We start from the raw sequence: 14,150 nt of genomic DNA on the forward strand, positions 1-14,150 counted from the left end.
GCCGCGAGCGGGGCGGGGCGGGGCCGGCGCGCGCGGGCCTGGCAGCGATGGCGGACGATGGGGATGGGAGGTTAAGGACTGAGGGGAGCGGGAGCGGGAACGGCGGCGGCGCGGGGGGACCGCCGGTCGGAGAGATGCTGCTGAACGTGGGGCTGCTGGCGCTGGCGCTGCTGGCGGCCTACCGGCTGTACCTGCGCTGGGGGACGCGGAGCGGGCCGGGGGGCGCGGCTCGGCAGAGCCAGGCCGCCGCTCTGCCGCGGATGAAGCGGCGGGATTTCTCCCTGGAGCAGCTGCGTGAGTTCGACGGGGCCCGCGACCCCCGCATCCTCCTGGCTGTCAACGGAAAAGTCTTCGACGTGACCAAAGGCAGCAAGTTCTACGGGCCCGGTGAGACGCCGGGGCCGGGGGGGGGGGTCCCTGGGCGAGAAACGGCCCCTCCCGCCGTGCCTGGAGGAGCCCCCGCACCGCCCCTCGGTTCGGGCGATGCTGGCGGGGGCGGCGCTGGGGAGGACGGCGGGGATCTGCCCGCGGGGATCTCCCGGAGGGGATGTGCCCCCACGGCCCTGCCGCTGCCTCCCGAGGAGCCCCGAGCCTCGCCCCCTCCCACCTGAGGCGGGGCGGGGGGGTTTCGGGGCGGTCGCGCCGCCTTCCAGGGCCGGTGGCTTCGCTCAGGGCCCGGCGTTTATCTGGGGCGGGCAGCCCCGAACTCGGCGCCCGCAGGCGTGATAGGGCCCCCGGGGGTGCCAGCGGCAGGGGACGAGCAGACCCCCCACCCCCTGGCCCCCCGGGGCTGCTGTCCCCTTACCCGGGGCCGCGCTGCCTGCCTGGGGCCTCACGGTGCTTTACATAGGTGGTGCGGAACGGGTCTGGGTTTAGTACTGGCTGCTGTCACCCATCCAGTTTTCCCAGATTGGGATGTGCAATGTTTAATTTATTTTTTTTATTCTTCCCCCCCCCCCCGCCTTTTCTAGTAGGTTTCCCAAGTGCAACTGAGTAATGCTTCCTTCATTCTAGCTCTACATTTCAGGAAAAAAAAGAACAAAAGTAACACGAAACAAAAAACCCACAACCTGGCTACTTATTTAGGTGCAAATGCCACAATGAGTATGATTTTCAGTCAGGATAGAGGCAAGCAGGGAGAGCTTGGGACTGATACATTTCAACCCCTGAGAAGAATGCAGTAACCAACTGCATTTATCTGTTACATAGGAAGACAAACAACAGAGTTCTTTGGAGCAGAAAGGTTCTTGAAAAGTCCAGAAAAGTGTGCTTCAAAGGCAGTGTTGTGTTTGAATATTCACACTGTAGATTGTGAAGATGCAGCCTGTTTTCTCCTCATAAACAGAGCTCTTAATAACAAGGTGGATAAACTGACCAGGGAGCTCTGTGTTCACATCTGATGCCAAAGGAAATGAGGGTTATGACCCCTGATAATTTTCTTCCTTAAACAATGGTGGTTTGGGAAACCTGCTCTAATCAAATTATGCAGGATTTTTCACAGTAGATATGACAAGTGTCTTTGTATGAGGGGTGGAAGACAGAGGGGATACCTTTCTTTCCCCACCCCTTCCCAGGAGACAGAACGTTCAAGTTAAGTAATTATCAGTATTGTTTTGTAATAATTCTAGGTTACAAAAAGAACAGTTGAGAACTGGCATGTTAGAAGTCTTTGGTTCCCACCAGGGAAAGTGACAAGCACGGGTACAGCTGAACTGGGCTGGTATTTTGTAACCCCTGCTACCCTCAAATGTTAGGATGCAGCCCTGCTACCAGCTGCAGAAATTGAAACTGCCATCACTGAATCAAGATGCTTTTCTGAGTGGGTACTGTAAAAGTTACCAACAGAATCTAAACTCTCTTGCCAAGCCTCATTCTGTTTATTGACCAGTAAAGGCTGAGGAAATGCAGCCTGGTGTGCTGCAGCTTTCATGTCACCTCAGTGGGCTGATTCTTTTGTGTCTCTCACTTAAGGGCTTTTACAGCTGAAACCTACGTGCTGATACAAAATGCTGATAATCCATAAAACACCAGTAAATTGACAGATTGTTTCATAAATTGCTCCATGAAATAATACTGACCCATAATCTATACTCTTTTGTGTAGGTAACATAAATGAAATGTTAGACTCTCCACTGTAGCTGTCATAACTAGTGCATATCCTCAGCCTCTGGAGGTTTATTATTGTTAGGAAGCTAAAGCTTTATCTTCTAGGACATCAGTCTGCTTTTTTGTTAGCTGGCAGCAGTTGGTTTCCTAAAGCTGTGCTTCCCAGCTTCTTGTTGGAGAAGGACAAAGGCTTTTTGTTTTTTTTCTTTCCCTTGCAGTGAAAGTTTGTCTTTTTATAACAGAACTCACATCATACTTGTTCATCAGATCTTTGTTACTTGGGACCATGCACATTAGTGATGCTCAACCTGTGCATCCTCATCTGTGTGTTTTGTGCCAAATGTGTTGATTTTTCAATCCTGCTGACTTGGTTTCCCTGTACAGGTGGATGCATGTTGAGGAATATCTTCTTGCAGCTGTTTAGTGGCTGAAAAGAAAAGAAGCTACTAGGTGCTTGGCAGACCTTAAGACATGAGACAAGAGTTAGGTGGAAAAGTTTTCTGCAGCTAGTTGAGACTTTTTCAGAAAGCCAGATTAGCCAGATGTCTACAACAATTCTCCTGGGAATTTCATGCTTCCCAGCTGGAGTATAGCAAGGCAGGTGAGTGCAAAGCACAGCAACAAAGCCATGGCCAAGTTGTGTTCAGTGGGAGAAAGCAGGGACCTGGCTGTGTTGCCATTGGAGGTTCAGACTGGGAGCCTTTTGCACTTCGTTGAGATTCTGATGCAAAGTAGTGCTTTAGCTTTGAAGGCAGCAGAGAGCACTGACTGAGGGATCACCACCAAATCTTACCTGCCTGGGTTAACACTGAATCAGAGGGCTGTCTCAGGATGTTTCAGATGTCTTGAAATTAAGATCTGCTCCTCTTTGTTTCAGTTTCCTTATTTTACTACTTATTGCAGAATTGTCCTCTAGTCCAGATTTTTGTCCAGCAGTTGAGATACCATTAAAATTCCCTCCCAGAGGTCTCCTTTAATTAAGTTTCCATCCACTGAATTGTGTTATTGGTCTGTTCCATTGACGAGCCCTTTACAGTTAGGACATTTTAAAAATTGATAGACTGTTGAAGTCATCCTTTCAGATGATTTGATTGAAAAACTTCAGTTTCTTGAATTTTTAGTCAAAGTGTCATCAGTGTTTTTTTGTTTTTCTCATGTCTTCTTTAAGCTGTACACAGTTTATCTCATTGGTATCCTGTTAAGTCTTTGGTATGTCTAAAGCACTTCAGCTGAGAGTGAGAAAAGTTACATCACACATTTTACTGTCTGTGTCTCCAAAAATCAGTTTGCTTACATTGAGCTGTTAATTTAAAACTGTACTTGCCAAGGTCTTTTCCAAAATGCTGCTTCCTGGGACAGACCTCTGTCCTGCAAGTGCACCCTTTGCTTCAACACTTTCACTTGTGTTAAATTCCATCTCTTTTTGTGTCCAGATGAGTAAGTGTCCTACAGTGCTTTTCTTGATCATTAACTGAATTAATTACCTTTTCCTTTACCTCGTGCAACCTCTAGAAGAAATAAACAATTAGCAGCTCACTGTTAAAGAGACAGTGTAACCAGGAATTCAGAGAAGCTGTTTTGGGGTGGTTTTTCCATCTGCAGTCACATTTCATGATGTAGAGTCTAATGATTAATACCTTTAGGGTGTGCTGTGTTGGCTTGATGTCCTTATAATGAGAGGCAGTTTTTACTGTTCCATTTATTTCAACATTTAACATCATTTTTGCTTGTATCAAGATTCATGGTAGCACGTTGGTCAGTAGAAAGGCACAGTGAGAGGTAATGTTAGCAGTCATGAAAAGTATACAGCTTTGAGCATGACAAAGCAAGATTATATGCTCTCCAGTGTATACAACTGTTCTACCTCACTTCTTGGTTCTTAATGTTTCATGATTTTTTTTAAAAAATCAATTACCTGACTTTCCTTCACTGTGGTGCATCATCACTGTCAAGTCATTTCTCATCCCACTCTTGCCTTTCGAAGTGTCATCAAGATTTCTGCTTTCCAGTTTGCCAAGAGGAATAGGTTAGGTAGTTACAGTTCCTTCTGCTAGAATTTCCATCGTGGTTTCCTTTATTTCATGTTGCAAATCCAGTTAAGACCTCTGCTTCCTGATGTTAAAATACTTTGAAAAAAAAAATCGGCGGTCAACAGCTGTCATTTTCCTCATAATTTATATAAAAATAATTTGATGCTGTTAGAGTTACTTTGGAATTGCTGTGAATTTCATTGTGTCTTTATTTAAAAGATGGCACAGATGTTTTTGAGTATGTCCTTTACAAGGGCATGGTTAGAGTGAAATGTTGCATAAGGGGCATCATATATGTTGTGCCTGGAGGATTCTGTTAAGGTGGCCTTATCTTAAGAACACAACAGGCCCAGGAATTACAGATAAGTACAGAGGATAAGGCTGGGGGAGAAGAGCTTCCTGGAAGGTGTGTGTCTTCTCTGATGTTTGTCAGTTCTGTGGTGTCTGTGTAATGGAGGTGTCTCTAGCCCTGGGACTCAGCTTTTCACAGAAATGGCATTTCTGGATAAAAAAGCTAAGCTCCTACCAGAAGTAATAGAACTAAAAAGGTGTAGAACTAAAAAGGTGTATACATGGCTCCTGGGAAGGGATAGTTTCCATACTCCTGATTAAAGGGAGCAGTTCCCTGACCACTAGGATGAAGGGTTTGTTCACACAGAGCAGGGGCCAGTAAGGAGGATGCATCACTCTGTCTCCTCTGCTTCTGCATTGTGTGTCTGTCAGCTCTCTGTTTCTGTCTTTTTTTCCTTCGTGGTCATTTTTTAGGAACCTGAATATATTCCTGAAAACTCAAACAACTCTGTATTTGATAAAGGGTTTGCCAGGATAAACCTCTGGTTCCTATTGAAATTATTCAGGTTTCAATCACCTGAGCTTTGAGGGGCCTCATTAAGCAGGTACACTCAAAGCAAGATATATCAGGATACAATAGTAGTGTCATTGTTAATGACAAATAGAAGTTAAATCAGTTCATAGCAGCACAGCTGTCTTTCATTTCATAAAAAAACCTGTCCAGCATTGCTTGCCTTATAAAATAAACCAGTGGCCAGACCATTTGTTGTGGCACTTGAGGTGCTCCTCAGGTAGAGCTGTCTTCCAGAAATCTCCTGACTACTGAACTACAGGCTTTCCTTCCTAGCTGTGCTTGTGGTCTACCCCTTTAGCTGAAACTGGGTCACTGATTCTTGCACTTCTTTTTACAGAGTTAAAAAGAAAGAGAGAGTTAGGCCCTCTGTGCTTGGGAAGTCAGATTTAGACCCAACTTTCTAAGCAGTTCTCATCATAGCATGTAATCTTTGTGGATTGCTCCCATAAGAACACTTTTCATGCACACTGAAACTTAAAACTGACCCACATCCTTCCTTTCATGTAAATCTGGAGCAGTGAAGTTAAAATTATGTCACCTTGAATTCTCAGTGATAAATTTTATTAGAAAGCTGCTGCTTTCAAGCTGCATTTCAAAATGGCTTGGGCTAATTTGTAGTTTTTTCAGTCCCTCATAAAAGATTAAACACTGAACAAACATGTTTCAAGATTCTGAGAGAAAAGTGTATACAGACAGTGGAGATTTCACTTTGGTTTGGAGTAGAAAAGTGGTAGAGTAGTGCAGCTGTCAATAATTTCATGGTCTGTCTTCCTTCTTCCTTTAACTTGCATTAAAGTGGAGATCAGTCTTCATTCTTGTCTGCAGTTTTAGAAGTACTGTCCATGAGTTTCTGAGCTGTAGACAAACCTGGGCTTTATTTCCAGTGGCTGCATGGAGCCCACAAATGCAAAGCACATCTGGTGATTGCTTGCAAGTACTTTTTCACTATTTGAAGAAAACAAAGCTGGTTTAAAACTGAAACTTGTTAAACTGTGCCACTTCTTCAGTGAACTTGTGTGGACCTTGTGAGAATGAATGCAGTTCTTAGATTACAAATCACTTCATCAGATAAGAAGTCCAGATGCAGCAGGTGTCTGAGCTGACATTGGGAGCAATCCAAAGTTCAATTCACAGTGTTCCCCTTCAGTCCAAATCTTGGAGCTTTATCTGGGATGGTCTGCAAGGCAGGTATAGAACTGAAATAGTCAGGTAGTCTCTTTGGTAAAACACCAGCACAGGTTTTGGTGGAGGAACTATTGGCCAAACCAGTTGAAACTTGAAAGGTGCCCTGTTCCAAGATCTGCTTCAGCCAGTTTTGGAGCAAGTGACTCAAAGCAGTGCTTCCAAGTAAAAACTTCAGCTTGGAGAGCTTTCTCTCTCAGATTTTTAAATACAGTCATTTAACATTAAATTTCTTTGTCCTCAACCTGATGTAGTTTTAGGGTGTCTGCAAAGAGAAGTTAAATCTTCATTTGAGAAGCAGCACAGGGCTAGAAGATGCAGAAGTCCTGAGCACGGGGGTCACAAGGGTATTTTTTCTGGTGGAAGAGACCTTGATTTTGCCAATTCCCAGGCTCTGCCCAGTTCATTTGTGACTAAAGATGAATGTCAGAACGAGGCATCACATTCATCAAGGCAGCCAGATTTTTAACTGGATTATGAAAGTAAGTGAGGATTTGCAGGTGAGGATTTTGCATGCCTTGTAGCTCAGTGAAGGGCAGACCTTATACAAGGAATGAGTTGTGAGGCAAATGAGGGACTGATATTGCTGGGGAAAGAGTGTACAAACGTGAAGGTAGAGATGTGGAGGTACATCAGCAGATAGGTCCTGCTAACTGCTTGCTCTCAGTGCTAAAATAAATCAAGTCTCTGAAACACAAAGTGCTGTAGTACATAAAAGCAGTGACTGGGAAGAGAAGCATTCTTCAAGGAACAAAGTTTTCCTTCCTGCAAGGCTGACAGCTCCCTGTACCCAGGTGTCGTGTAGCAGATGTGGTTCAGTGGGTTTTGACACTTCCCTCAAGGGGAGTTGTTGCCAGATACCAAATAGGAGGGGGAGGGTAATATTTTAGAGAAGTAGTTGACAATTAAATAGCTGCTTTGGGGGTACAGCAAAAGAAACCCACTTCAGTTTTGTGATAAGGTCTCAAAAAAAATCAGTCTGGTATACATACCTTTGCTAGTAGCATCTCTTTTTTGCAATCTCTTCAGGATGTATATCAAGTTACAGAGAAATCAATTATTTAGAACAGGAGCCAATCTGAATACGTAGGCAGACAAAAGGAAAGAATGACAATGGGTAGGGCTTGGAGAGTAAATTGCATCTGGTCATCAACAAACTGGGGGGTGAGGCAGGGGATATGTCTAGGGTTGCACTGCCTCTAGCTCAGACTCCAAACCCAACAAAATCTGATATGCAAAATTAATTTTTAAGACTGTTGCACCAGTATTTATATAAAATGGAAAACCAGAAAATACTAGGGCTTGTAGGAAAACCTGTGGATAGGAAGGAAAGGGCTTGTAGGAAAACCTGTGGATTTTTAGAAAATATTGTGTATCATTCTGTAAAAATACTGGAATGGAAGCTTGAAATCTTGAAGTAGATTGTTCATTCTGAGATCTGTGAACTCATGCTTTAGCAACCCCACAACTAAGGTGATGTCAGGTTTGTACTTTTTTTTAAATATTCGTAATTCAATATTTGCCTTCTAGTAAGGATTAAAGAAGGGGCATGTTCTTAAAAACTACATTTGAGAGCTGGAATTTGAGATGCTCTCTACCAAGTCCAAAGGCTGGTTTTTACCAGTTTGCATCCTGTTGAGTGCTTGGACCTAGCTCGATGGTTTCCCTGTGATTCCTGAATACTTCTGTAGTGAACGTGTTGGAATTTCAACATTTAAATTCAATTTTAGAAGAGAAAAAAAAAATTAGTATCGTAGCATCTGACATGACAATATATTTGCAGAAATTTTGCATCCGTTGATCTTTATGCAAACTGATACATTCTAAAAGCATTCATGCTTTCAGTTAAGTATATTACTGAGATATAAGGGTGTCCAGGGCTTGGTACTGATAAATATAATTCTCTTTTTAATAGAAATAATTGGAATCAACCTGGTGCACCAAGAGGTAGTTTCTCAGCAGGTGCTGCAGAACTTAATAGTAACACTAAGTGCAGGGTAGAAGGGAAGAGTTTGTTTAACTAACTCTGGTTAGTCAGAATTTTGAAAACACATTATGCAAATAGCTGGGTAGGGCTTATGGAAATATTTGTTTTAAACAAAGGAAGGGAGAAAATGGGGGCAAGATACTGTTGGGGAGGTTAAATAGCAATTTATAATTGCTCTTAAGGATTTACTGATTGTCTGTGGTCTTCATAAGGGCTGTTTATAGCTCCCACATTCCTCATTCAGAACATCAAAAACTAGATCAGTTCAGTAATAGCTACTTTGGGGTAAAGCAAATGTTTTTGTTTGAAGCAGCTCTGTGGTGTGCTGCAGCTGATGGCCATCCCTGCCTCCTCTGCTGTTTCCTGGGCAGAGACTGAGCATGCAAAGCACGTAGCTGCAGGATCTTTGCATAAGATTGATTTTAGCCTCTGAATCCTGCTTTTCAAATGGACGTCTCAGTCAGGATACAAGTAGGGAAAATGAGTTCACAAACCCTCTTGGCTTTGTCTGTCTTAAATGGCATAAGTGCAGTCCCTGATCCCAGAGGTGGTGACTGTAAATGCCACCCCTGGAGCTGAGCACCTGAACAGACCAAGCACAGAGAGCTGGTGAATTCATTACAGATCCGTACAGTGCAAGCTTCCAGTTGATAGTTCTTTCTCTGATGTGTACTTCTTGTGCAATTTTGTTTTTAAATCAGTTGGTTTATTTCCAGAGAGACAGGGGAGTTGTCTTTGGCACAGAAGACACCCTTCTGTTCCGAGGTTTGACTGTAAGCAACTTACAATGTGCCAGGCACTCTGGGGTGGAGAGACAGCAGCAGTTCTGGTGAGGATGTAGTTTCTTCTAATCCTTATGGTACTCAGGTTCCCTGCCTCAGGAGTTCTTCCCACTGCATTCAGCCTCTGTGTCAAGCCTGGAGTCACTGCCCGCCAAGAGCAGATAGGTGTGGTGGCTGGAGCCAGCGGCCTGGGAGGAAACCAACCTCTCTGAATGATTCCCTGTGACTCGTCCTGCTGCAGAAGAGGTCTGAGGTGCTCCAGCAGGCAATAGAGGGGGTGAAGGACAGTGTGTTGCCACTTGCTTGTGTTCATTCTTGCCCATGGGTGCTGCCTTTTCTCCAGGCTGACGGCCACTGTCGTCAAGAGGTAAGCCAGAGAAGGGTTCTGGCCTATTTCTCTTCAAGTAGTGACCAGTCTTTAGAATGCCTCGGGCACTTCCCTGCTGTTTAGCTGATGCAGTGAGTGCAGAAAGTGCTAAAGTGGTTTTTTTCTTTTGTTTTTAATTGAGCTGAATTAAGGCATTTGGGTTTAGGCAAAGAAAACTTAAGATACCGTTATGTTTGAAATCCTGTGGATTAATCAAAATTTGGGAAAGCCAGTTCCTAACCTCGTCATGAAAGCTGTTGGGTTGCAAATAATCTGGTTCTCTTTGAAATATTTACTTGACAGTTCTTGCTCAAAGTTTTACGAGCATGTTTGTGCTGCTTTGCATCAGTCAGAAAGCACAAAGGAAATAGTTGCTTTCCATTCTTAACATGAGGACCTGTGCAGTTATCAAGAACAATACAAGATAGGGGTATGAGTGATCTGCTGCCCAAAATAAAGGAGGCTTCCACAGAAGAAACAAATGTGTCAAATGACACCCTGGCTCTCAAGTATGTAGAAAGCTATGATGGTTCTAGAAGTGAAGTGAAATCATTAATTAGCACTCAAGTTCTATTAATTGATAAGAATCAATGGATTTCTAATTAAGATGTCTCTACAATTTGCTTCTATTCTTGCCTGACTTGTAAATATTCTGTTTTGCTTAATGGAAGTCCATTTCTTTTGAATTCCAGCCTCCAGTCCCTTCAGAACTTACATCAACTGACTCGCATTAAATGATGTCTGGGATTTTTCCAGATATTCCTTCCAAGCTATTTTCCTGGTTCTGCTTCTCTCAGCAAACTTTGTCTCCTGGTGAGACTGAATTGCAGTGCTGTGCTGTTCCCATGGCTGCAGAAGTTGGAGATGTGGCTCCAGCAGACTGTGTCAGGAACTGAGACTGCTCACCATAAACCAAGCACTGAAGGTGTCAATTTTGTCTTTCTGTTTTCAGAGGGTCCATATGGAATATTTGCTGGCAGAGATGCCTCCAGGGGACTAGCAACTTTCTGTCTAGATAAAGATGCACTCAGAGATGAATATGATGACCTATCGGACTTAAATGCTGTACAGATGGAAAGTGTAAGAGAGTGGGAAATGCAATTTAAAGGTAAATGCTCAAATTAGCAGCACATCTTTAGCTTAAGGAAATGTTTTTAATAAAAAATCAATGAATTGGGCTTGGGGCAGCTTTTAAAGAGGTGTTAAAATTAACAGTAATAATGCAATGCAACTTTCTTAGGAAAGGGCAAAGGATTTCAAGACTTTGTTCCATAGAGAGGATTCCAGTGTATCCCACTACAGCTTTTTCAACATTATAATTCTTTTCCAGAGCTCTGTTGTCTTCCAAGCTCTTCAGTTGGGAATTTCACTCTCTAATCTCTGTGTAGCTTAGCTGATGGAATTCCTGTTCACAGGTTGCTGGCTTTGGATGCCATGGAATTACGATCAGGACTAAGAGCTGTTCTGGCACGAAGGGTTCAACAAGTTTGTCTTGAAATAAATGGTTACTCAAAAGTATGGAAGTATGCCTCTGGAGGGAGGGGGAGCAATTTTTCACTCTAATTGGAATCAAAACAGGCTGAGGGACTTTGTGCTGGGTTTAACAGCAGCATTTTCAGCCATTGTGTGACAAAGCTTTTGCCCACTTAGCTGCAGCAGAACTGAAATAGAGAACGTAGTGAGCAGCAGTGGCAGCAAGGAGGCTTGCTGATCTATTGCAGTCAATTTCAGTTTGAGAACCCTTGTTTGTAGGAGAGAGGGTGAATTTGCAGCAGTGCAAGCTAACCAGAAAATGCAGCTGTACTCGATTGTAATGGAATCATCCATCTTTTTCAGAAAAATACGACTACGTAGGTAGACTCCTAAAACCAGGGGAAGAACCATCAGAATACACAGATGAGGAAGATACCAAGGATCACACTAAACAGGAATGAACTTTGTAAACAACCAAAGTCAGGGGCCTTCGGAACTGCAACCTCTTATTCCCCATCACGGAATGTCCTGCATCTTTGGGTACAGTTCATCTGCTGCGAAAAACATTCAACAGGTTTTGTACAAGGAAAATAATATACTCACAAATGAAGTTTTGAATACTAGACATTCTTTGTGCTGCCAGTCCTCTTGTTGCAGTTTATTTGTAATGTCTGGTTAGGCTTCGTTAGTGAAGAGGGGCCAGGGATTTAAAGGCAAAAATGCTATATTCCTTTTTACCAGTAAGCTGAAGCCTTCACACAGTGTATATTACAAGCTCTCTAGAACACGTGAGTCTTCAAGCTCAGTGGAAGGTTTGAATCTTGTTTGAATGTGTGTCTTCTCCTTCAGCATTCAAGACGTACTCATGTACATCAGTATCAGTAGGTTAGACTATTGAAACTGGTGTTAAAATGTGAATTTCCAATTTTGTTTTGTATGTGGGCTTTAGGAGCCCTGGCAGAATACTTCAGTTCTCTAAGAGAAATCCATGTAGATCAGGATGGGGGTAAAATTCATCCTTTTCTCAAAAGGATTAGGTAAAACCGTTTCCTCCACAACAGCTCTTATCTGAAGCCTGCCTCCTCCCCCTTTTCCCATCCTCTAAATCAAATCAAATATTAATTGTGCCTTATTTCGCTTACATAGACTTGAATTGTTTTAAGGGACAGCCCCGAAATTGTGGTTTCATAGTCACTACAAGCAGCATTGAGACTGAAGTTAGAATGTTCTGTTGACTGGAAAACCTTGATGTCATTCTGTGTATAGAATGTAAAAGAGGAATACTCAGTGTTACTGCCATATGTTAATACTACATATACTTAAATTAGCATTGTGATGGCCAAATACATACTCCCGTGCTTCTTTTTAAGTAATTACAAACACAAAAAAAAAAAAAAAAAAAAAATCACCCTTCCTCCTCTTCCAGAAGCTGCCTAACTTTTGGGAGCATAGCCTTCACACCCCTGTAGGACGGAGGGGCGTGCGTGTGTGTCTGTGTGTGTGTCTGTCTGAATGCAAGACTGGGGAGGGATTGTTTCTGCAGATATTGTATATATGAGTACCATTTTAATAAAGCATGTACAATACCAAATGTGCTGTCAGACTGTATGTAGAAGCTGTTACACAGAGCTGGAATACCATAGAATACAAAGTAAGGGGAAAAAGGTTTGGATCTGAAACATTCACCTCTGTTAATACTGTTCTCCTTGTCCTTCTGGTGTTATTTTTCCTTTCAAGTCCCAGCTTTTGAAGAATCTTGGAAGACCTACTCAGGTAAGCTGTATTTTAAGAGAATAAGCCTGCACCAGTGATTCACGGTGGGAAAAAAAAAAGTGATGTAAATAAAGGAAAAGCATTTTAGGAAATGATGTAATGTATAGTAAAAGGAATATGCCTTGAGGCTCAAATAGGACAAGGACACTGAGGATCTGTACGTGGGTATCACTCAGCATATTGTAGAAATTTCACTGTCTGTTCTGCTGAATTCTTAACAGTGACACTATTACGTTCATGACTTGCAGCTTTGTGGCTTACATCTGTATCTCTGTTTGCAGATTTCACCTGTGACTAAGTCTACAGTAACAGATTTCTAGATACACTTTCTGTTGAACTGTAAACTGTGAAATTCCAGGAACTACTTCCTTTTTATTACTATTTGACTGAAAGCTATTTATATTGATGTAAATGAAAACAAATAAACAAAAATCCACTGTTGAACCATGTGTAACTCACATGTTGTAGAGAGCAGGTTGAATTCTCTCTTCCTTGTGTATCCAAGCTGGGAATATCAGAGTCCTATCCCAAAAGTCACAGAACTGGCTGGAGCCATTTGGCTGTAGCAGTTAAGGTCACACTTTGTGACCTTGAACAGCCAGGGGTGTGGTTGTTCAGCTGCTGACTGTATCTCAGTGAAGCTCTGGTGTCTGCTCAGGTCACACCCTTCTAAGCTGACCACTGGTCAGTGTTCAGGCTTTGGTTTGCAGGGTAGTGTGGTAACAGGTGTCTGCTTGTCATCTCTCACTGCTGAAATACAACTAACCACAAAAATACCTGGTAAAGTACAAAAAAAACTTCCCCTGCACAGAACAGGAATACCAGTTCTTTATCTTCCCTAGCATCACTAGGGATTTTTAACTAAATCTCACAATAAACAGTTTTACACCACACTTGTCAGCATACCTTTCACTTTCAGCTCCTGTGTCAGCTCTTGTACTTCACAGCACCAAGAGCTGTGGAGCAGGAACACCTCAGCTTATTCAGCTGCCAGGACAGACAGATAAAGGTTTGTTTCCTCAGGCCTGTAAATATTCATGTAAAAATACATGTACAAAATCATGGCAAGAGGTTCCTAACCCTCATTACAGCTATTAAAATTCTGCATCTGGCACAGATGCAGTGTTTTACTTCCTACTGGAGAAAGAAGGGCAGTTTTGCATATGCCTTGGCTGCCTAAGCCACCTACAGCCTTTCCCCTTGCTGTAAGCAATGCAGAGAGGATTTTTTTGAAGGTTTGTTGTGTTTTTTCTTTTTAAATTATCTTACAACAATGCCCAAATTTTTTTACTCTTATGCTTTAGGAGGGGTTGAACACTAAGACAGTTAAAGAGATGAGTTTGGCTTTGAAGCAGCTGAATGGTAACCATTCACAACACAAACCTCACGCCATGGCAGCAATCTGTTGCAGATCTAAATGATCAAGAATTACTGGCAAATTCTTCCACTGGCTTCTAAATGATGGTTTAAGGTGAATGTTTGCAGATTGGGTTTTAAATTTGCATTTGATAGAATATGCATTCCACAACAGGTCCTAATGCAGCTGACACAAGCTCCTTAGCCAGCAAAGTCTGTAGGAGTTATT

The 14,150-nt window shown here is 42.9% G+C and overlaps 1 protein-coding gene and 1 long non-coding RNA gene across 2 annotated transcripts; one reads left to right on the forward strand and one right to left on the reverse strand.

Moving 5' to 3' along the window:
* Positions 1-3: 3 nt before the first annotated feature.
* On the forward strand, positions 4-12,383 carry PGRMC2 (progesterone receptor membrane component 2). Its single transcript, XM_071753873.1, has 3 exons — positions 4-387; positions 10,272-10,427; positions 11,156-12,383. Exons 1-3 carry the CDS (start codon positions 48-50, stop codon positions 11,251-11,253), a joined length of 594 nt encoding a protein of 197 aa, XP_071609974.1. The 5' UTR covers positions 4-47; the 3' UTR covers positions 11,254-12,383.
* On the reverse strand, positions 12,080-14,092 carry LOC139800591 (uncharacterized). Its single transcript, XR_011727817.1, has 2 exons — positions 13,472-14,092; positions 12,080-13,326 (listed from the first exon to the last, which is right to left on the reverse strand). It is a non-coding gene; the product is annotated as an uncharacterized lncRNA (long non-coding RNA).
* Between the last annotated feature and the right edge of the window lie 58 nt (positions 14,093-14,150).

This window comes from Heliangelus exortis, chromosome 10 (genome assembly GCF_036169615.1).
Source record: "Heliangelus exortis chromosome 10, bHelExo1.hap1, whole genome shotgun sequence".
Taxonomy (NCBI): Eukaryota; Metazoa; Chordata; class Aves; order Apodiformes; family Trochilidae; genus Heliangelus; species Heliangelus exortis.